This window comes from Lepisma saccharinum, chromosome 4, assembly GCF_977018435.1.
Source record: "Lepisma saccharinum chromosome 4, izLepSacc3.1, whole genome shotgun sequence".
Classification (NCBI taxonomy): domain Eukaryota; kingdom Metazoa; phylum Arthropoda; class Insecta; order Zygentoma; family Lepismatidae; genus Lepisma; species Lepisma saccharinum.
The window spans coordinates 50,481,499-50,505,884 of NC_139232.1; the positions used below are offsets into that span (position 1 = coordinate 50,481,499).

General features: G+C 42.9%; 1 protein-coding gene across 1 annotated transcript; it reads right to left on the reverse strand.

The window, feature by feature from the left end:
* Window positions 1-23,567: 23,567 nt before the first annotated feature.
* Window positions 23,568-23,999, reverse strand: LOC145986929 (uncharacterized). The gene has a single exon (XM_083121393.1). The coding sequence runs from the start codon at window positions 23,997-23,999 to the stop codon at window positions 23,568-23,570; it is 432 nt and encodes a 143-aa protein (XP_082977519.1).
* Window positions 24,000-24,386: the final 387 nt, after the last annotated feature.

Sequence of the window (24,386 nt, forward strand, 5' to 3'; positions counted from 1 at the left end):
TCCTGGGTTCTCGGCCTGTTATCTGTATAGGACCGGTGGAAACCCACCATCCTGAGGAAATTGGGGAACTACGAATTACTGGCGTAACCTGGTTTCAGATATCTTCTATAACGGCTGAAAACTTTTCCTTCCGTAAATCTAATTTCTCGTCATTGTCACGTGAGATTTCTTTTCAGTATGACTCCTGCAATACTAATTAGTTCCTAAGTAGGATAATGAGATGGACAGAGAGATATTAAATTATGAGTTCACTGTTTAAAAAATTTGCATTAACACATTTTTATATTCACATACCTCTTTACAAATTCCTGAGCACGTCACTACAAATGAACCAATCTACTGCACACTAGAGCCTTGGCTTATCGATATGGGGTATCCTACAATTACAGTCAAAACACAACCTCAATTCTCGAAGCTGTAGCCTCTCCATGTAAAACGATTGCGTCGTAAATATAGTAGATTTTGCTTAAATGTTTTGTGACATTCATACCACCTTTATTTCATTTGCTACAAAGGAGCGTTTGGGTGTGTTGTTTATGAAGAGGCGGGTGGGGATTATATTTCTAATGCATATTGAACGAATTGGTCTTAACTCACAATCATGCCGTAAGAAGGAACGAACTCGTGGGGTAGTGGTTATCGCACTGGGTTGTCACTCTAATGGTCGTAGGTTCAAATCCGAACGGGGGCAAAAACTTTTCGTAAGCTTTATTCGTTCCCATTGTTACTATTTGAATTAGTCTTCTTTGAAACTAACAACGAAAGATTATACAATTAACTCTATCTCTTTCAAAATGGTAATATGAGTACATGTTTCTTCTTATAAGAATTGGAAATTTTAGTGGTCTCAACGCATCTAAAATCCAAAATACTAGATCGACGTTATTTTCTACTGAATTCTAAATCCACGTTATACACAGATAGGCTAATGGGGCCTGGACCTACAGTTTAAAGTGAGATACGAACCACTATGTGTCTCCACTTGTTATCCTGCACTGAACGTAAAACAAACAGCTCTCCGCCCCCATTTTTAAAACAAATTTACATTAAATATGGTATTTATAAGATAATCATCATTGATTCGATTGTTTTTATTACTGAACGTCAAATAAAACATTTTCCACAATCACCTCTTCGTCCCATCTCTCCCAATATCTTTCTGTCCCTCTCTTTTCCCCCTTCCCCACCCCCCACACACATGTATCAAAATAAATATTTTCTTAGGTTTGTATGTGTATAAATATAACATTAAATACCCACAAAAATACTATTTATTTTCTACTTTCCGTCACCCCTCTCCCACTCCCACAACCCCTCATTATTATTGGCGTTCGCCAGACCAAGTGGTAATGTATCGACGTCTTGTAATCGGTGTGTCCTTTTCCGAGTTCCAGTCAGGTCGCATAATGTTTCAGATTCCAATTTAAATGTATCCCGAATCGTGATTAGCCTATGTGTGCAAAAAGTGATGTTAAAACGAACTTTCTTTCAGTTGAGGTTCCCTCTTTTTGCGAGAAATAACGAATTATCCTAATCATTAACTCAACAAATAAAAATGCATCTCTAAATTAATTAATGAAAACTGTTATTACACCCAAACCACTATTTTATCGTAAATGTAAATGAAATGTCATCTCACGTAGTGAAAACAATGTGAAAATTGTTCTAATGAGTGATATACATGATTGTCAAACACATACATGAATACATTATATTAAGCTCTTGAACTATAATTGGGATAATTTAATACTAATTTGAAACGATTAAAAGCATTAAAACGACAAAGTAAACTTTTGCGCAATCTTTCTGCCGATTCGCATTATTGAAACAATATTTAACCAATGGGGACGTTATCTCATATTTGGAAATGCTGCATTGGTTGAACTTCCTGTGGACAAGACCGTGAGTCACGCCTCCTGCTCCTCAGAATCGAACTTCACTCTGATTGGAGGATCGTATATTTCACAACACTTCCTTGTTTCAGAGCTACCAACATAATTTCGTAAGACGTTGGACATAGAAAAAATCCACGCGACAGATTTTTTGAACATGACTGTACGTAGTAGTACGGCAATATATTGCCATAAATAGCAGCCTCTCCCTCCGGTTTCCGTCAGCATTTGTCAAATGCACATTCCAGCGTGTAAAATTGCTTTACTACAAGATGCACATTAGGTAATAACAATCAAGCCCCATGATCCAATGCGTTTCACCGATTCAGTTTATATGAGAGAGCTTAATCGTGCACTCCACGAGAGAGAGAGAGAGAGAGAGAGAGAGAGAGAGAGAGAGAGAGAGAGAGAGAGAGACATAATGAAATCAATAAATGAAAACAACCAAATAACACCTATGTCCTTACCCAGTGGCTGCGATTCGGAGGGGTGTGGGGGAAATCCCCCCCAACTTTTATTGACTTTTGCTTCCGCATTATGTCCTAGAGAAGTAAATTATCCCCCCCCCCCATTTTGGCATCCAATCGCCGCTAGTGCCCTCCTCGGTGGCCATGCAGTCTAAGGCGCTGTGCTTTGGGCTCCGACTGCGGGACGGCATGGGTTCGAGTCCGCCTGGGTTCAGTCTCTGGGTTGTCGGCCTGTGTATAGGACCGGTGGCAACACACCATCGTGAGGAAATTGGGGAGCTACGAGTGCAACGTCCCTCCGGTAAAGCATCCACACTCTAAACACTTCAATTAGGATTACGGCAAAAGTCTACCCATAAGGGCTAACTTCTTACCAGTCATTGAACACAGATTCTAGATATCTCAGGGCTTGCTGGGTGTAACGTGAATAACAGTGAAGCTTGAAATGAAAAAAACAAAACATGAATATCCTTTTTGAGTGTGAGCAATGATCATTTATATATTACCCAATAGAGTATACAAGGTATTTACAAAAATATTGTATTAAATGTTAATCAGTTCGACACCCCCGGGTAAAGCATTGACCCGTTAACCAACTTATTACATGACAAACTAATTTACCTTACATTTACTCTGGTGGTTCCATACAATTTTATCCCTGATAGATTTCAGTTAATTACCGTACCAGTTGGATGCAAAAAGCCAAAGTTTATCTCAGTTAAGGACCTGCTGTTTCCATGCCACGTGGCAATTTTATTCAACTTAGGCACCAATAATAATAATAATACAAACCTTAGCCCACACGGGAATAGCGCGGTACTCTACTTTATCCCAGTTAGGATTTCCCACTTCATTCAAACGTACTACTAATTACCACAGGCCATGTGACTAATTAACAAAAAACAATTAACAGTAAAAAGGGGTCCCAAGTGATTACATAAAAGAAAACCCCACATGACTAAACAAACACACGTGACCAATAAAAGAACCCACGTGACCAAAAGGCGCACTCTATCAAAATTACCAAATGGGGGGCGGGGGCGAAATAGAAGATAGAGAAACAGGATGCACAGGGTCTGCGGGTACCTCCTTTTGGGCGTGAGCCAGGTGACAAGCGTCAAACGGTACCTCACAATGAATCAGGATTGACGGTGTGCGAGAACCTGGTAGGGGACTCGTCCGAGGTTTGAACCTGGAACCAGGTCCTACGGGGAGAACCGGTCGGGGGCTGTCCAGGGTTTGCACCTAGGAACCGGTTCGTGAGGGACTCATCCATTTCAGTTCCTTGGTCGGGGACACTCCCGGGGTTTGCACCTGGAACCTGATCAGTAAGGGGGAAACATCAGTTAGGGAAGGTCTGGACGGGGACTTATCCTAGACCGAAATCTTGGGGACCAGATCTTCCTATCCTTCCGCAGTTGGCATCTGGCAGTCAACTGAGCTCTTGGTGCGGTGCGGTGCGGTAATATATCATAATCGATATGGAGTGTCATGCTTATATTTGACTCCAATCTGTTATATTCTGTAGACAACATCTTTAACAATTAACTTCATATACATAATGACAAGAACAAGCTTCGGCAACTGTCGCTCGAAGTTTAAAATATTGTGTTCCCAAAGTGAACGAAACAATTACAATCACCATATACGTAACACAACAATCAAAAATTAACTCCAATCTCGGGAGTTTAATGCGGAAATGACGAGGCCTCTCCGACCCCAGCATGCTAATTAATGGATTTGTGTGTCCTCTTATTTTATTCCAAAAGGATACTTTGGCTTGTCGTAGTGCTACATCAAGAAGCTCTAAATTCAGATCTTCATGTATCTGGATTATGCGAGTAAGAGGAGGATGCCTTCCAATTGCTCTGGCAGTTCGATTTTGGACTCTTTGCAGTTTAATTAAATGAGACTTCGCTGCATGCTGCCAGGTGGGACTGGCGTATAGTAATATCGGCCGCACCATCATTTTATTTAAATGCAGGCGTGTCTCGAGTGTGAGTGCAATGGACCGGAACATTGGGTATATATATATCCCATCCTCTGTTTGGTCTTCTTAGTCTGGGCATTGATGTGTGGTCCGAAGGTAAGGCGTTTATCAATCAACACCCCCAAGTATCTAACTTGTTCAGCGCTGGGTACATCTCGCTGAAATAGTTGCAAGCTGGCCCCTTCTTTGGCATTGGATAGACTAAAAACGACTGAAGTACTCTTTTCTGGATTTATCTTGATTTTCCACCGTTAAGCCCAACGTTCAAAGATCGGCAGGAAAGTTTGCATCTATTTCTGACATTGAAGCACACGTTTGCCGGTAGTGAATAGTGCAGTGTCGTCTGCGTATGTGGCAATTATCCCTTTATCTGGGATGGGTACATCTGCAGTATACAAAGAGTAAAGTATCGGAGAAATCACTGATCCTTGAGGTACCCCAGCACGGACCAATCTTGGCTTCGATTTCTGCCCATTTATGGACGTAATGAAACTTCGGTTAGACAGAAAGCTGGCTATGACTTTTCTATAGCTGAGTGGAAACCTCATTCGTCGCAGTTTATACAGGAGTCCAGCATGCCAAACTCGATCGAACGCCTTTTGTACATCGAGAAATAATCCTAATGCTCGGCGCTTCCAATCAAGGCGAATCGCTACATAGTCAACGACGCGAACAAGTTGTTCGTTCGGCCCATGGGAACGACGAAAACCAAATTGGTGATCTGGAAGCAGATGGTTAGCTTTTATGATCTCATGAAGTCGTCGTTGCATAACTCGTTCAAAAAGCTTACTAAGATGAGAAAGCAAACTGATGGGACGGTAATTGTTGGCATTTTGTGGATCCTTCCCAGGCTTTGGTAGTACGATGAGTTTTGCCAATTTCCACTGAAGTGGGAAGTAACCAAGCTTCAGGATGTTTGTAAATAACGTAACCCTTACGAGACAGATGCTTCAGTGCAGCTGGCGGTATCCCGTCTAAGCCGGCAGCAGAGTTGTTTTTCAGTTTCCGTGTTGCATTTAAACATCCAACGACGAAGGCTGGCGTTGAAGACGTTCGAAAGCAGCATCGACGATCTGTTCTGTAACAGCGTCATGGAGATCATTGTTTGGTTGAAACTGATCGTAAATATGATCGGCTAGAAGCTCAGCCTGCCTCTGGGGATCCATAATTGGGCCTGGAGGGCTATTAATGAGCGTCATAGTAGGCTGTTGTCGTTGATTTAAGTTACAAGCAATCTTCCAAAATGTAGGATCAAGCTCTGTCAGTTGGCCAAGTTTGCGATCCCATTGGTGGATTCGTTCACGGTGTAAGTATTGATGAAGGTGACGCTGAAGGAGCATCCAGTCTCCCCGGTGGATGGGCGATCTGGAGCGATGCCATGGTCGGCGAGCCCAACGCACAAGTCGTGTTAGAATGTACAAAACTGGAGTAGCCTGAATAGAGTGTGGATCTCTGGTGAATGTCGTAGATTGGCGCCAGGAATCTGCGATGACGTTGGTGAAGATAGTAACACCCCTGTCGATGTCTGCAGATGATGACAACGGAGTAGTTAGGTCAACGGAATTGTGGACACGAGCGGTAAAGATATCCAATCAGTAATAGCTTCTCGTAAGGTGAGGAACTGATGTTGATATAAACCGTATCCGATGGAAGCAGAGACAGGGAGATGATCGGAATCGAGGTCCCAAGTTACAAATGGCATAGTGCTGAGGCCGACATCTTTGGCCAGGATGACATATAGCACATCGGGGCGACTTCCATTGCGTGGATAATGCGTCGGTTCGTGAGGAGCAGAGATGGAAAAAGCCGGCTGATTCATTATACCAGCCAAAGCGTTTCCGGCTGTGTTGGAGGTGATAGAATGCCAGTCACCGTGTTTGGCGTTCAAATCGCCCCCCAGTACAATTCTATCGCCAAGTGTTTCTAGTACAAGGAAATCGTTGGTGGCCAGAACTTCTTGTGGAGGCTTATATGCTGAAATGGCAACTAGATCTTCATTTGGTGCATGGAGCTTCACCGCCAAGGCTTCCAACAAAGCTAAAGGTGGAACTGGTATATTGATAGCAGTGAGGCCACGTTTAACAAGTATTAACAGACCTCCCTTACGACGATCAATTCGATCTTCTCGGAATATTTTGTAGTTGGGAACTGTCCATGTGATATGAGGTTTAAGATGAGACTCACTGATAAGAGCGACATCTATATTCCGTGAGTATAAATAATGTTGAAGCAATAAGGTCTGTTTTTCGATGCCATTTGCATTAAAGACAAGCAAATTTATCTGACGTCGAAATCAGTTGCGATTAAAAGCACCCATCACTTTGCATTTCAATGAGTGCTTGCAAAACAATCGTGACATAGTTCATGCTGGTTGTAGCGAGTGACATTCGCTGGAGTCCTCTATTAATGTGCTTTAATATCTTCTCGAAGTGCATTTTATTAATCATATCCAGTAGAGATTTGAGTATGGAACCCACATCTTCTTCGTTTTCTTCATTAGGCTTAGGACGTCGTCGTCGTTTGTTGTCTGCAACACTACTCACGGTATTTGCATAGCTGGTGGCATCCTGAGAGGAGGTTACGGCTGGAATGGTCAAGGACTCTGTGTTCGCATTCGACGCTCGTTTAGACTGTGTCGGTTGTACTGTTTGCCGTTTCGCCATGGCGGTGAAGTATCGGCAACCACGGTAATTTGCCGGGTGATTTTCCTTACAATTACAGCAGACTGCGAGTGTTTCTCTGTCCTTCTTTGGACAATCTGCGGTAAGGTGGTCACTTCCACATTTCACACAACGTGGTCGAGCTGCACAGGTACTTTGGGTGTGGCCCATGCGCTGACATCGGTGTCATTGTAGGATGCTGGGTGGTCGATATGCCAGAATCTTGATCCGATAATAGGAAAGGTATTCTTCTGTATAGATGTCAGCAAACTTTTCGTTACTGCGAAGTGTGACCAGATACAGAGGTATTTGCTTCCGGACGTGAGTTTTTCGGTCCCTCTGCGTCATGCGTTGTACATTTTGCACATCGTAACCTTTCTTTGCCAACTCCGCAAACAAAGTATCATAGGCCTCGTCGATAGGTAATTGCCTGATTACGACGTTCAGAGGACGATCTTGTCGAACCGGTGCACTTGCAAATTCAATCTTGGTGGTGAGGTTGCGTCCGAGAGATTCGAATTTAGCAATTGTTTGACAGTGAACTCGGATACGTCTAGCTGTATATCGAATTCGCGTTTCGGATTTCAGAATATTGTGCAGCGTAGCCACAAATGTGTGCGGGGACGATACATTGTAAATAAATATCGGAGGCATCTTGCGATTGGACGAAGTTGTTTCACCCGCGAATTCAATTCCATTTTGATGTCCGTTGGTGGCAGATGTTCCTGCCATAGAATCAGAGTCCTTGGTATAAGTCTGAAGAAGCTGATATGCGTTGGACATTGGCACTGAGGCAGCAAGCGGCACAGATTGACTAGGCTTCGCAGCTTTTCTTGGATTCACTAACTGAAAACCATCGGAGTTGGTATCTTGGTCTGCACTGGAAATCGACTGTTGACGTTCTGTCTTGCGAGATTCTTCAAAATCTAGCCCACTCACCGGTCTGGAGTTCAGGCCACCACGAAAACCACCTCTTGGGTAGGGATGATGCCGAGGGATGGCACCGATATTTCTGGATTTCAGATCTTGAAAATGTGGAGTCATCTGGGCTGCTGGCGTGCCTTCCTGGTTGGCAGTTTCTGTAGATACGTTCTCTTCCATCTCGACCTCGTCTGACCAGTCGCGTCCTCCTTCGGTACCCATGGCTGAAGAAATGAACAACACACGGGAAGGAATGCGGTCGTCTTATGAAATCTTCTGCTTGTCCGACATCTAGGCACAGGTTCCACAATTAGGCGACGTCTTCCGTAACCCCCTGGCGTGGCTTGGTATCCACCACACCAGGGACGCCACTGATGGACCGCTTGTGGATTGTCTCCGGAGCTCTTGGCCCTTCTGCGCTTCTTTTATAACGTTTGGGAGTGGCGCATGGGCGGCTAAAATCCTAACAATGAGTACGCGTTGCCAACTCACTTTAAACAGAGATACAAACCGTACGTTCAAAATTATCTCAATCCTAGTTGGTAAAAATCCTCAAACATAAAAATAACTACAAGCACATTGCATTGTACCGATTCTATACAGAAGAAATATACAATTCTTTATCAGGTCCAAACCAACAACAATGGTAAGAACACATTATTTGATCGAAAGAGAGATAACATAAATGAATAGCGTCCTTCTTTCAAATCTAACATGTGAGCCATCGACAGTGTGTCGACAGAATGCTTTTAAATATATATACATCATTATACCAAACCATGCCATATCTTACCATACCACCATGTAACGGTAGGCACGTTACACGAGTGAGTAGCGTAACCCTGTCACGGATGTCTTCTATAACGGCTGAGGGTTCGACGTGCTGACCCCATGTCACCCCATTACCGGTTGTAGATCTCCACACCTCTAGGTAAGATTGTGGAAGGGAGACTGGTAATCGGGAGATAGGCCAAGGCCCTTCCAGGGCTGTAGATCCATGGATTTTTAATCGCCGCTAATGCTCTTATCAACTTACGAACCCTGAAACTATTTGGCCTCATACCGTTTTGGTGTTGAGCATGCAACGTCTGGGCACACACCTCCAGTACCTCATACTAACAGTACTTCCATAACTTCTTCAACAAATATTAATGCTTAAAATATAAATATTAATTGAAATAGATTATAGGGACCTTGCAGAGTCTAGTAATATGAATGTAATGACCACATAGGGTAGTTATAACCACTACATTAGGTAGGGGCCATCATTCAATAGCCTATAAATACACACATAGGATGAGTCAAAAGTTCATTAACACCTCCTATAAAATGTAAGAAGTTGTGCTGAGTACAATATTGGTAAGCCCATAGAAAGCCAAAGCTCTCCGCCATGTAGTTGGCACAATTTTCTGCACAACCGATCAATGGGGACTGGAACTCTAGTGTAACTTAGGATCATAACCATTATGCCATTTACCTTCGACAGAAATCGAACCCAAAGATTACCTTATAGTGCGAAATATTGTTCAATTATTATTTTATAGTTTTCTCATTTCGAATTCCATTACCTCTTCAGGATACGCCACTGGACACGCTAGTCACAAATTTTCGTGGACTCAGTTCGATCATCGATCCTAACCAAGACAACTCTCTCTCTCTCTCTCTGTATGTGTGTGTGCAAATGTAGATAATATATAATGTCCATTTATGATCATCCGTATACTGCATTGAGTACTCGGTATCAGAGTACAGATTATCTTTTGTTTTACAGGTTGATGTGTTTGAAATGGATATGTTACTGTTCCCAGTCCACAGTGAAAATCATTGGAGTTTAAGTGTAGCGGATATCCAACGAAGGACTATCACGTATATAGATAGTTTAGTACAGGATAACCACAATTGTCTTGAGGTACGTACGTGTAGTGAATAACACTACGGGATAGCCATTTTGTATCCTGCTAGCTAATATGTGTTCTCAACTAATTTCGGCGTGCCTTTTTCGAATTTGCCACTCACTTTTCTCCATTAGATATCACTTTCGAGATACGCGTGACGTCATAATATAACATGGGTAATGTATGCACCGCTGAATTCCTCTTTTCTTGTAATCTGTCAACACTGCAAACTGTTTGAATGACAAATTATCATGTATACCTTCAGTCGTGTCTTATGTGTTTGTAAGTTATGCTTATTGTAACCCTGTTTGCTACAATATATCGTAATAAATAAACATGTAGTTTACAGGGTTTGATGTGTGCAGTGCCACAGTGGACTGTGCTGTGAAAAACTATGTCGACTGAAAGAACCCCTAAGCTATGTATATCACCAACACATTATGTTACATTTCTGACCAATGCACTCCAGAATTGCAATGTAAGAACATGACAGATTTTGTAAAGATAGTGTACCGACTGTAATTTTACTGTCGCTGGGATATTAAGACCGCTCATGTGCCTCACATGGTACATGTCAAAGTTGTGATGTAACACTAAGATAATAGTTGAATGGTATTCATTCGATGCCTTTTGATGGTTCTGTGATGTGGCCTGAACCAAGGGACCATGTGACAAGTTGTTATTTTTGTCGCACTGTAATGCGTGGCTATTTCTCGAAGAATAAAGCAGATGAATATGCCGATTTGCTCCTCGGTAGTCCGTACTACTTAGCGAAGAATTCCCAATTCCTAAATCACTATCCACCAAAGTGGAATTGAGCATTTCTCGTGACCAGGAATATTCTTTCAAATATAAAAGATAATATTAGATAGAAAAATATAGGTAGGTGACTTCTCTTGCACCATAAATTTTATATATTTTATTTCATCTGGGAATTAATTGAGCAACATCGCCAGATGTCGAAGCACCTGGCACTGCACTCTGGCACGACCAATGTTGACAGTACACTTCGTAGTTTAGATAAAATATGAATATGGCATAATTAACCCCATAAATCGTGTTTAAAGCACAGAATTACTCCCACATCCCCTAATGTGCGTATTAATCCATAAGATTGTATTTTATTTAAAACCTTCTCTAGAAGCTTCATATTGATCAGGGCATTCACTTGTTTACGCCAGTCGTCTACCCTCTGTGGCATTTCAGTATTGCACAGTTAAGCATAGTGTTGCCCACGAGAAGAGACTTTGGCCTGTCTCGTCTCGTGGAAATGCTGTGAAATGCTGTCTCGTCTCGAAAATATTCGTTTGTTCTCGGGACACATGATCAATCTTGTCTCGTCTCGAATTTTGAAAAGCCTGTCCCGTCTCGTCCCGTGGGCAACACTAGTTCAGCATTAAGCATTGAGGATACAGGAGTTTCATTAGGAAAATAAGTGGTTAGCTGTTTGCAATAAACAGGTAGAAAAACTCAGGATTCGGCATGGAGGAAGAGCTCCATGGCCTGGGTTTTTAGAGGGTAGACAGGCTGGGAGAGGACGGACTTTTGATTTGGATTGGAGAGAGAGAGAGAGTAGGTCGAGAGAGAGAACTTGAGAGGAGAAGTCAGAATGTCGCTGGTGTACAAGCAACGAAGTCCAAACAGAGTTTAGATTAATTGTATTCTATGTCATTTCAAATTCGTCATTATCATTCTTCAGATAGACAGGTATTTATCCAACCAACATGAATGATTCAGGTTTGAAGGTTCATAAAACCGAATGAGTGACCATTGTCTCTTCTAGTTGCTTAGAGATTCTATTTTAGATTTGCCTTTCGCAGCCAAGCATTTAGACTTAATATCTTAATGACAAGTGCTCTCATCATTTATGAGGATGAATGATGAATAAGCTACATCATCCATTGATTTATTGTGGGAGTGGTAGGTTTCGATCCCATCATTCAGTAGAATAATACGTGCTGAAGGATGATTTTTTTCCCAGGAAGTTTATCGCGCAATTCCTTACGGAGATTTACAGTGTCTGGACTAACGAGCTACATTTATGGTTTACTCAAGTTCAAGAAAATCTCCCTAACCCTCTCCTCGTTGCATTCAGTTGATGCTTGCTGTTCGTGGTTGACCGCAATCAGGCTCATCTTGGTTTTAACAAAATGGTCATTCCACGCCATTTCAACGAGGACGTGTCACTCGCCAACTCCGATTTGATATACACCCTTCCCTTATGGTTTGAAAGAAACCCCCTAATTTTTCTTCACTCCATCTGAAATTGTTTTCATTTTACAGCACTTTGAAATGTCATTAAATCAGTATCGTACAAAGACCCGAATGGTTTCAATTAAGGGATCGTATATAGGCTATGTGAAGCCTGATATTCGAGGTTATTTGGCTGCGAGAGGTGTATCGTAAGAGGGGGGTATAACTCTGAAGCGCTACGTCTACACTTAACCAAGCAAGGGGGCTAGTCCCGTGAAATAAGAACAACACTCACGATTAAACTTTAAACACTACAATGGACTGATCTGGCAGGGGTGTGAGAAAATGAAAGACAAGGATAGAGGAACGTTCGTTACCTGTAGATCTTGAAGTGACGGTCGACTCGCTGATTCGTAGATGAACACTGATGAAACACTACTGAAATAAAACTCCTTTCCGATAGTGTACTACTCCTCGCTGTAACTCCTTTTGTAACGTTCGGTAACAACTATTCACGCCATAACTTTCTTAGTTCATCAACTTGTATAATTCCGAGTCACCGACTGTGCACGCTATAGATTTCAGATACCGACTGGGGGGAGAAATATTCTCTCAAGCTATTTAAACGAAATTCGAACTTCGGCCGTTGAGAGACCGCGTCTCTCAATAACGGTGCTTTCAGCGTAAAGCTGTGTTTGCAGTATCTTCCTGAGATTCCGGAAGAATTCGTATCAGCGGATTTTTACATCCGCTGAAGATCGCAGGTGGCATTTGCTTGAAAGAAGCTCTTTCCAGCTTCTTTCATACTCGGGCCCTTTTTATGAAATGATTAGGCTATCGGACTATGGCGCCCGGGGTCCCGGATTCGAGTCATGCTTTCGGCATGATACGACACACCTGTCTGGGGCAAAAAATTAGGTTCACGCATGGAAGTTAATTTTTTGTAACACGAGCCCGGCCATACCAGTCAACTCTAGAAGATAATTTATTTACACCAACCCAAAAAAAATTACTATTACAGAAGGGTGCGTGTAAGGAAAAATAAATTTTACACACAACCAAAAATCATGCACTTAAATATCTAAACATGCAGGATTGTAAACATCATTGATGGCACGCGTAGTACGCTGATGCTGAGTCGCCATTTCTCATGGTGTCACCGTAGCGGTGTTTATCACTATACACACGGAGCACACGCAAACACTGTAGCACAGGGAAGAATAAAGTATCTTCGCTTCCTGGGCAAGGTCAGTTCCATTGCGCATAGTTCAGGAAACGCGGAATATGTTTATTAGGGGGGATCGAAAAAAGCAAATTTTTTATGATGCTTTTGGGGTAGAGCAGAAAAGTTGCCTCTATACATTAGGAACTTCTGTTCAAAATTTCACCACCCTAGGATAATGTCTTCTGTTGTGGCAAGGAACGTGAAATTTCAAAAATTTAGTAAAATCGGCATTTTTTTTAAAATTGTTTTCAAATTTCACAGCACTTTGCGGTAGTGTGCAAAAGTTGCACCTATGTATGGTTAATTACAGTGTAAAATTTGGCGCCCCACGGACAATATGTTCTGTTCTGGCAAGGAGCCTGAAATTACCAAAAAATCGACAAATACACTGTTTTTTCATTATACTTTTAGATATAAATATGATTTATTAACAATTATGTTAGCAGCAGATTTTCCAGATTATCATTAACCACTAATTAATGATTATTAATTAATGATTATTAATTATTAATCTTTTTTTGTTACAGGTCGTGAACTGAGCTAGCAGTGAGCAACAAAACATGGCAAAATCTTCAAAATTTTCAAAGCGAGGAGCATTAGACTGCCCAATTTTCGGATCACCGACAGATTTTGCTGGGATGCTTCCAACAAAAGAGGATGTTATTAAATGCTACACTTACGAAAGGTGGCGTCTTGGATCTGAAACAACTGGTAACAAGGAACCCGCATTTTCTTACATCGCAGAGCAAGTTTGTGTAAAGCTGCAAATGCTGTATTCTGATGCTTCCATTCCGACAGTTTCAAAGAAACGTGTCCTTGATATGATTCATGCATATCACAAGAAATATATCGATATCAAGGCTGTTTATAAAAGAATAGAGAAAAGCATGGCAACTAAAGCAAGGGTGGAGAAGTTTAAAGAAGAATCATGCTTTCTTTTTTATATAGCAGCTTGTAAGTGCTCCACGTTTACAGACTGCAATCGCCCGAAGGAATCCAAGGTCCCCTTTAAGGAACAGACATTTCTTGCTGAGCAGAGAACAAAGCGCCTAATGTGCATTGGATCGCTCGATTTGCAAGAAACCAAAAAGCTCCAAGCACGTGCTGAAAGGAAGACAAAAAAATTCCTTCGTAGTTCTAAATCTACTGCGTCCTGCTCATCGCAGCCTGATGGTGATGAGCTCTCATCAACATCAACGTTATTAGAAGATGATGAGGCAATGGATGAGGATAAGGAACCTGAACCTGATGACTACGACTACAATGCCGGACCGTCGACTTCATCCTCTTCGCAAATGCGAAAGAAACTTTCAAATACCGCCTTAATAAGCCAAAGATTTGGGGTATCGCTTCAAGCCACGGCTGCCATAGCTTCTAGCGTTCTGCACGACGTAGGCCTAGTCTCTGAATCGGATACATCTTTAGTGATTGATAAGAACAAAATTGCTAGAGAAAGGTATCGAACCATGCAAGAGCTTAAAAGTGAGAGTTCGGACATTGACAATGATCATTTAACAGGTCTTTACTTCGATGGCCGACGTGACAAAACATTGTCAACAGAAAAGGAGCATGATAAATACTACCAAAGAACAATTGTAGAGGAACACTATTCCTTGGTGAAACAACCAGGATCTAGCTACGTTGGTCATGTTACACCAGCTTCAGGATCAAGTCTGGCCATTGCTGAAAGTATTTACGACTATATCACAGCAGAAGTGCCCGGAGGTTTAAACCATATTCTTGTTCTAGAATGTGATGGAACGGTCGTAAATACTGGAGTTCACAATGGGGTACTGCGTCGTCTTGAACTGAAGATCGGGAGAGCTGTGCAATGGGCTGTTTGTCAACTACATTTCAACGAATTGCCTCTCCGCCACTTGTTCGAGTCCCCCGATGGTCCCACCTCCGGACCCAATTCCTACACTGGTTGCATTGGAAAATCTTTGAAGGCGTGTGAGCTGCTTCCAGTGGAAACATTTGAGCCAGTTAACTGCACCTTGCCATCAGATGATATATCCACTTTGAGTAAGGACCAGAAGTATCTGAGGGATATTGCTCTCGCCGTTAGCTCAGGCATGTGTCCTCCAGGTCTTGCTAAGCGCGATCTAGGTCCCCTAAACATGTCCCGCTGGTTGACAACAGCCAACAGGATATTAAGACTGTATGTTTCCACCACGGAACCATCAGACAACTTACGTACCATAGTATAGTTCGTTATCAGGGTGTATGTGCCATCTTGGTTCCGCATCAAAATCCATCATTCAATTAAGGATGGAGCTCGGCATCTTTACCATTCCATTCAGTCATCCAGATACTTGGATCAAGTTAACCGCAACGTCATCGACCCAGTGATTTCTCGGAATGCTTACTTCGCATCTCCAGAAAACATTCTGCTCGCGATGCTGACTGATAAGAGAACACATATCAGGGCCCTTGGCATTCGAAGAGTCATAAAAGCACGAGAATCATGTGAGACGGTTGGACACGTTGGGATTAGAAAGTTCGATATTCCAAAAATAAACTTCGAAGCAAACGACTATATCGAACTAATTGACTGGTAGTCCAGCGAAGTAACTCCACCACCAATACTGAATGATGTGACTACAGAAGATTTGAAAAGTATGCTGAAAGAACCAATACCAATTGACTGGACTTTTACAAAGTTCCCATGCCACACACAAGCTGTGGAAAGAACAGTAAAATTGGTTACGGAGGCCTCAAAGAAAGTGTATGGTCATAAAAAACGGGATGGATTTATTCCCTGCACTCTGAAATCGAGGAAGGCCATGCCTGAATTTAGGTGCAAGAGACAGTACAAAACCTAAAGACACATATTTTACATTATTATTACCTACAAAACACACATTTTCGTACTTTTAATTTTGAATACTTATTTCTTAATTCTTATATCTAATAGTATGCGAGTGTATGACAATTCTGGTTTATGTTTAATAAATGTTAGTTAAATAATGAAAAAACAGTGTATTTGTCGATTTTTGGGTAATTTCAGGCTCCTTGCCAGAACAGAACATATTGTCCGTGGGGCGCCAAATTTTGCACTGTAATTAACCATACATAGGTGCAACTTTTGCACACTACCGCAAAGTGCTGTGAAATTTGAAAAAAATTAAAAAAAAAAAAAATAGCCGATTTTACTAAATTTTTGAAATTTCACGTCCCTTGCCAGAACAGAAGACATTATCCTAGGGTGGTGAAATTTTGAACAGAAGTTACTTATGTATAGAGGCAACTTTTCCGCTCTACCCCAAAAGCATCATAAAAAATTTGCTTTTTTCGATACCCCCTAATGTTTATACACTTGCAACTGTTTATACATTTCCTGTAAGTTAGTAAAAAAAAACTTGGGAAGAAGCCCCAAGAAAAAAATTGGCATGCAATATATACAACAGGATCAACCTGAAGGGTTCACAAGTACAAACATCCAAAATTACATACCAGGAATTTCCAAATTGCGATATGATATATATATATACATGGGGCGTTCCGTCCTCAAACTATTGTCTGTTTAGTTAATACACATAATTTGAAAAAGAAGAAAAAATAATAATAACAGAAATTGAGGTAGAAAATAATTTAAGTCTTTCTGCCGGTCTGAAAAAAAACTGATTCTCGATGTTACACTTCGAGTTTGTATTTTTGAGATATAGTACTGGCTGAAATGTTGGTTGGCCAGAGGGAAACAGAAAAAAAAGACACTTGGGTAGCGTTCTTGATGGCGAGCGTTCATTGCTAACGGAGATCGGCGAAATGTTCTTGAAGATCCGGCGACGAGAGTCGAACCGGGAACACACGGAGCACACGAATCGACGCGGACACACGCATTTGTATACGCTACGCGACACACGCACAGAGGAGATATACTGGAAACTGGAAACAAGTTTATCGAATGAGTCCGAAAAACGTCACCGAAAGGCTATTCCTGGACGAAGGAGAACACACTGGCAATTTGTGCGAGGGAGAAAGTTCTGACTCGCGAACAGTGGGAGTCCAGAAGGAATAGACACGCGAAAACAGCACTGGTAGAGCGTCCATTTTGACATTTTCCGGTGATTGGACCCAAACACACGACGCGCGCGATGTATGTTGGGCAAGCCTGGAACCGGTGTCGAACCCACGAACATGTGTGAAGAATCCTTGCCATCAGGAGGAAGGGGGGTGACACTGTCGACTGCAGACTGGGTGCTTTCCTGGGGGTTAAGGGTGAGCACTGAACGACGCACTTGGAGGTGAGATGAGGTGCGGAGATGGGGCACTGGCGTCAAATAGTGAAGACTCGACGAGGGGGAAGGGGTCGTCTTGAAGATCCTAGAATGGCGGAAGGACGGCGGCTTCAACGTGAATCACTGAAGTGTGACGAGGGCACTGGGGCGTTGCTGGCCACGAAACTGATGACTCTGGGGGGCATCTGGTAAGTAATGGTCATCCCCATGATAAAAGCTGACGGGGGGGGGGGGGTCGGAGGAACTCCGCTCTCCAAATTGATGAATCCTGATGGGGGTTCTGGTGAGGGCTGCCCACCAACACTGATGACTTCTATAAGGTGCTGATCACTAATTATTATGACTCGTTGTGGGTTGGGGCGCACTGCTGTAGACGAACCACTTCTGGTGATCGCGGGTGCTGATCACAAAGATGAAAAGTCTGGGGGGTGGAGTGCACTGCTGGACTCGAACAACGTCTGGTGATCACGCGTCGCAAGAATGGTAGTTCCAGTAGGGAGGGGGTGCACTTTTGTCCTGGAGGGGATGAACCTCTGGAACATGCTGATCCGGAACATGATGATTCCTGGGGATGCTGGATGCATCTGTTGTGATCTCTGCTTCAAACTGCAGCAACAGTCCGTGCTGGGCTGAGACGAACGGTGTGAAAAGGTAGGGTAAGGGGCAGCTGAAAAATGAACAGGAAAACCATACCAGATCGTTTAAAAAAGGTAGGGGTGCAAACTGAAACGTTACTTCTTGAATAAATCCAAAATATCGCGATTGAAGTGAAATCTAGGAAATCTAAAAAAAACTGCAATAAAACAAAAGGTATATGGGGGGGGGGGGGTTAAGTTTAAAAGATATTCTTTAAAATAAGCAATTGCAAAAGCAAAGCACTAGTCCCAAAGGTTATTCGTTAAGATGGGGACGGGTTACCGTGGCGAGAACGATAATTGTAATAGTAATAATAATAATAAAAATAAAAATAATAAATTGATAAAGGACGTTATATTCCCGCGGGTGGTGACGATCTTGCAACAAATGAAATGTCCCATCCTCTGTAGTCAACGTTGACGGCATTGGGGGGGGGGGAAGTAATTACTTTAGTGTACAAGGGGTAATAAATTGACTAAAAAAAACAAAGATGGCGTAAATATGAATAAAAGGGGAGTTCGAAAATGAATCAAAAACACAAGGGCAATAAGGTATTGCATATGTTCCTTCACGACAGCGTGAATGCTACGGTAATAAGATGCGTTGTGATTAGGCAAAGGTATCGGTTCAAGCGACGATTTATTTCGAGAATGTAACCGATTGTAGGTCCCAGTACGGGCGAGCGTACGCAATAAACGAAGGAATGTTCATAAGATGATGCCTCTTAAAAAAACTATTAGGGAATACATTTCTGTAACGTTGTTCTAAAACGCGATGATTTATTGTGGCTGAATTGAAAGCATAAGTGGAATATATGAATTACATGTATTAAATAAAATGTGCCGAGAATTAAAATAAGGATTGCCACGAGAAGGGAGTGTGGAAGTTATAAATAACTGAAAAATAATTGAAACTGTACCGCCGAAAGGCGGGTATTATCGTCGTGGTTAGCGAAGGTAACCGTTTTCGGAATGCCAGCTGAAAAGATTAACCCAAACGCAAATTCCCTGGGGTTAACGTAATAAGATTCGGAAGGAAAATGGCTGATCACTGTAGGACCCCGTCCCTTTTTTATTAATAACCCTTTAAAAAAAAAAGTGTCACTTATCAAGTGAATAAACGGCTTTCAAATGTCAAGGGGTTACATCAATAGGCTGACGTAAACGTTAGAATGCAATGTGTGAAGTAAGCACCATTCAACGAGACAAAATTGTAAAAACCCAAAGTGGAATAGTCGCTTCCATGAATTTTTATTTACGTTAAAAAAAAACAACTAAGTTCTAAGAAAGTGAACGGATAGAAAATTGTGCCCTTGTTTGCGGCTAGCAATTATTATGGAACCTTACATAGGAGGGTACAGAATACAGGTCGTCGTGCAGGATTCACGGCTCTGGCAAAGTAATTTGAGTCCTGTCTTTTCTGAATTCCTCGGCGGAACGTGATTTTCCCAGGCGCATGCGAGGTCCGAAGTCTACTGGTGACGTTTGATGCGCAACTTGTCTCGAGAAATTTTTCGTTCTTAGGAGTTGAAAGACGGCGGATTGGAAACCAGAGCGTTAGGGCTGGCAACACTGAATTGTAATGCCGGGAGGTGATTGGAAGTGGAGCAAAGGTCAGTTACTGAGAGAAACAGCTCAGAGAAAACGGGCGAAATAACTGCAATCGCCTATCCTGCTGATATGCAAAAAGGGGGGGAGGGGCGAAGTATCGATGTATCACCGTTGAGTCAAGCGAGACTGTCTTTAAAAAAAATGGAAATAAATTGCACTGGCAACCTTGGTTCGGTAGACTGTTGCTCCGGCCAAAGTTCATATTTTCCGTAGCTGGAAAGGATCTGCCTTCGCCGTCGCGAAAAGCGAGCGGTGAGGTTTCCCGTGCGGGATATCTGTGGGGTGCGCGACGGAAAGGGGGGGGGAGGTTTTGCTGCCACGGGAGGTGCGCGGAGAAAATGTGCCGGGGAACAAACGAATGTACTTCGGGAAATGTTTCGTTCTTGAGAGCGAGCTGGGATGGCGGGCGCTCCCGACGTGGATTCGAATGGAGATGCCTTCTGATTAGGGGTCGAGAAAATTCAGCAGAATTTCAGACGCCGTTCAATGCAGTTCCAGGTCACCATGCCTGTTGTGATAAACAAACGCCATCTCTTTTTCCTGAGTCAAGACATAAACAGGTACTGAAAAGTGGGCGGCCGGAACGACTCTCTGCCCATCAAAAAGGATGGTTTAAAATAGGGACAGGTCATCATACGAGAGATGGACGATACATGAAATAGGCCTTTACCCGCTTGGGGAATGGAAAACGGCGGTGGGAAATCCAGGACCTCGTCCTGCCCGCGAGGGTGGATCACATTGAGATAGGCGCACGGAGCGTGGTGTTGAGTACGCACTTCCAGCTCCGAGAGAGCAATGACTTGGGATAGTACGCTAATATGTATGGCCACATTTACTATGGTAAAGCCTATGTTTTCATAAGCGTGATAAGTATCGATGCTATTTTCGCTTATTATATGGTCATAGTAATATGAGCTGCAGCATGAGACTGCGCGAAAGCGGGTCGTGAGCGGGAAACGATGAAGCAGGCAGCTTATAAGTAAACACAAATAAATCGCTATTATCGTTATAAAGATGAAAGTACCAAGCCTATAGTGATAAGTACGTGCTTAACGAATTATTTCTTTAGAACTTAACGTTTGCACCGTTGAGAAAAACAAAGTTAAAACTATTATGATACAATTAACGCCATATTGTCGGTCTATGCTGTCAGTAACTATATACTTATTGAAGTGTGGGAGCAAGCCACAACTCTTCTGACTAAACGGGATAATAATAATATATCCGTCGCTTAATTACTTAATGAAGCCGACTTCGCTTCATGCACTGATTTATTTATTCATTGTGTCTTCATTGGCGCAGCACCTTTAAATCTCAGTCGTCGTTATTTATCTCTCTATCTTTAATGTAACTGGAATTAACTCTGAGCAAAATTATTACGAAGGTGCGGTGAGGTATATTTTCCCGTGCAAGCGACAAAGATACAATTTGTATAAAATCTATTAAATCCTTCCACTGTAATGTCAAAAAAAAAAATAATATGCGTAAAAATGTGAACGTATTCTTAACGCCAGTTTCGTCCATCCGCACACCAAACTCGTGAAGAATGTACTTAGTGTAAGTCATTCATTAATCGTGTGCTCGGCACACGACTTGATAAACATTTCAAAAGCCTTCGGCATACGTCGTCCTTTCCCCTCTGTTAAACAGAAGGTGCCCCTGGGGGGACTTGTATATAATATAATAAGCGCATTTTAACTTAATTGTTAACTTATCGTTGAGACTACTACACTGTGCGCTACATATAAACACTCTTAGTGTTATTTAACATCTCTTACTTCTTCGTGACCTTCATTATTCTGGTGTGGGTGACGTACAGTCTGCACTACGTGCAGCTGCAGTGTTTGGCGAAAAATAATACCTTTCACAACATTTTCGCATAAGAGAAGGGAGATATTTATTTATTAGCGATTTATGTATGAAGTTAAAATTATTGTCAAAAAAAATTGCCTGTCTGATCGTTGCTGCTCATTGACCACTGATATATAGCAAAAGTTATAGGTGACCGTGGTAAGTAGCCAAAAAAGGGGGGGCGGGTGTGGCAACCTTCCCTCATTCCCGGTGTTCGCTAATCGTCATGGGGCGGATGATACAGTTTAAGGCGCTGTATCCCGATCTCGTCACAAATCACCTGACCGCGCTTATTTGTGAATTGGACCCGGTACGAATTAGGGTGAACGCGTTCGATTACAGTACCAGGCCCGGTGAAACGTCCCGAAAATTTTCTAGAAGTTCCGATGCGCTGGTGGCATCGAAAATAAGGACTTCATCGCCCTTATTAAACGAGATTTGAGAATGTCGTCGGTCATAAGCTGGCTTAACGGCGTGGTGGCGAGCTTGGAGATGTTCTGCGGCCGCTGCACGTGCTTATCCAGGATTTTAAATCTCATTTCATTCTCTACGCTTGCACAGACGCTCCTATGGAGAATCGCGGACCAGGGAGTACGGGGTTCGAAACCATGCAAAAGATAAAACGCCGAATAACGCAAATTCTGCTGGCGGGCCGTATTATAAGAAAAGAGGGCGGGGCCAAGATACATTTCCCAATTAGTGTGGGACGAATTTACATAGTTCTTGAGAATCTTTTGCAAACTGCAATGTCCTTCCTCCTGAATACTCAAGGAATTATGACACGCCGTAGGCGCGAACTTGAGGTTTACTCCTAGCTTTTCATTCAACTCCTGAAAAAGCTTAGAGGTAAATGCGCTTCCTTTATCGGTATGGATGGTCTCCGGGATCCCAAACCGGAGTATAATCTCTTCATACAGAAAGTCGGCCGCCGTTTGAGCCGACACGTCGGGAGTCGAACGTGCGACCATATACCGGGTTGAAAAGCCAGTCGCCGCGAGTATATATTTATGTCTGAGCGATCCTGAAGCGGGATAAGGGCCACTGAAGTCAATCGCGATGGATTGGAATGGTTTCTGCGGCGGATAAGTTAATAACTCGCCGGCCCGATAACCGGGCGGCTTCTTATTCGCTTGGCACACTGCGCATTCCCTGATTTTCCGCTGTATGAAGTTCTTCATAAAGGGAAAATAAATTTCCTTGAGGACTCGATTGTAAGTTTTGGAAAAACCCATGTGGCCGCCTCCGGTCGGCAATGAATGGAGAGATTCAATCACCATGTCACGGAGGGCGGTCGGTATGCACAGAAGCTTCTGTGCGCCCGAGGCCATTCGATGGAGCCGCTAGAGCAACCCATTTTCGATGGAATGGTAACACGCCTGCCGTTGGAGTGGGGCGAGGACTTGGCTGCCCTCCCCCTGTGCATCCTCCAAAATGCGAATGATACTGCCAAGGGTTTCATCCGCGCGCTGATGAGAGGCAATATCAATGGTTTTATCCTGCATGAATAAAACCTTGGTCTCTTCCTGTTCTGGTGCGTCGTCGGTCCAGTCCAGTACCAGTCGATACCAGTATCCCGGGACAAGGGGTCCGCCGGATTTTGAGTACCGCGGCAATGGGAAACCGTAAAAAAATATTCATCTATCGATAAGGACCAACGTAAGTAAGAGTTTAGGGGAGAGAGATTTAGCGGTGCGCAGATACGTTATACTTTTGTTATCGGTAAACAAAAAGAAATGGCGTCCTAAAAGATAGAACCTGAAGCTCTTTAACGTATAAAGAATGGCCAGCAGTTCAAGTTCAATGATCCCGAGCCTAGTCTCGTGATCTTTCAATTTTCGTGAGCAATACGCACAAGGGAGCCACGCCCTTCAGAGTTTTGTTGCATCAATATCCTGGAAATCGCGGTAGTCGATGCATCAGTATAAACCCGAACTTCTTTGTCAGGCTTGTACGGCAAGAGAATGGGGGCCGTAATAAGAGCCTTTTTTAATGCTTCAAAGGCTTATTCTTTCCTACCAAAGCCTGAAGCGGTGCGGCAATGTCGGAGTAGTTTTTAATATACCGCCGGACGTAGGAAGTAAGACCCAAAAAGCGGCGCACCTGACGCACGGTTTTGGGCTGGATGTAATGTGTAATAGATTCGATAATCTTATCCGAGATAGAATAACCGAAACGGCCAACTCGGTTCCCGAGGGCGATGATCTGGCTATAACCGAAGGAACATTTAGAAGGGGTAAGTTTCAAACCGGCCGCCTCTAAACACTTGAACAGTTGTTCGAGGGTGGTCAATAAGACCGAGAACTCGTCGGCAAAACAGTACAGATCATCCATGTAGGAGGCGAACGTGGAAGGATCCATTTGTGCACTAGCCAGGTGAATCGACCTTGTTAATCCGGCGGGACCCGTGCTGGCGCCCATTGCAGCAAAATTAAGTTCAAATTGGCCTTTTCCTGGCTGTATACGGCTTGCTGTCTTCCGACAGGGGTAACTGAAAATACGACTGGTGCAAATCAAGATTACAATAGAAACGTTTGCCGCCCATTTGATATAGAGTCTCATTGAGATCGTTCATACCAATCGCATCAAAGATGGTGTTAGAATTCAGTGCACGAAGATCCTGCACCATGCGGTATTTCCCGTTATTTTTGCGCACGAGAACACAGGGGAGTTGAAAGGGGACGTAGATTCCCGGATGACCCCTTGACGTAACAGGGAGTCGATTTGCTCATTCATTTCTCTTCTCAAATGAATGGGCACCGGGTACGGCCTTGACCGGAAAACAATATCGTCTTTCAGGCGAATGCG

Coding starts and splice junctions, on each gene's coding strand:
- LOC145986929 (XM_083121393.1), bottom strand. CDS start 23,999: ATGGGCGCCAGCACGGGTCCCGCCGGATTAACAAGGTCGATTCACCTG.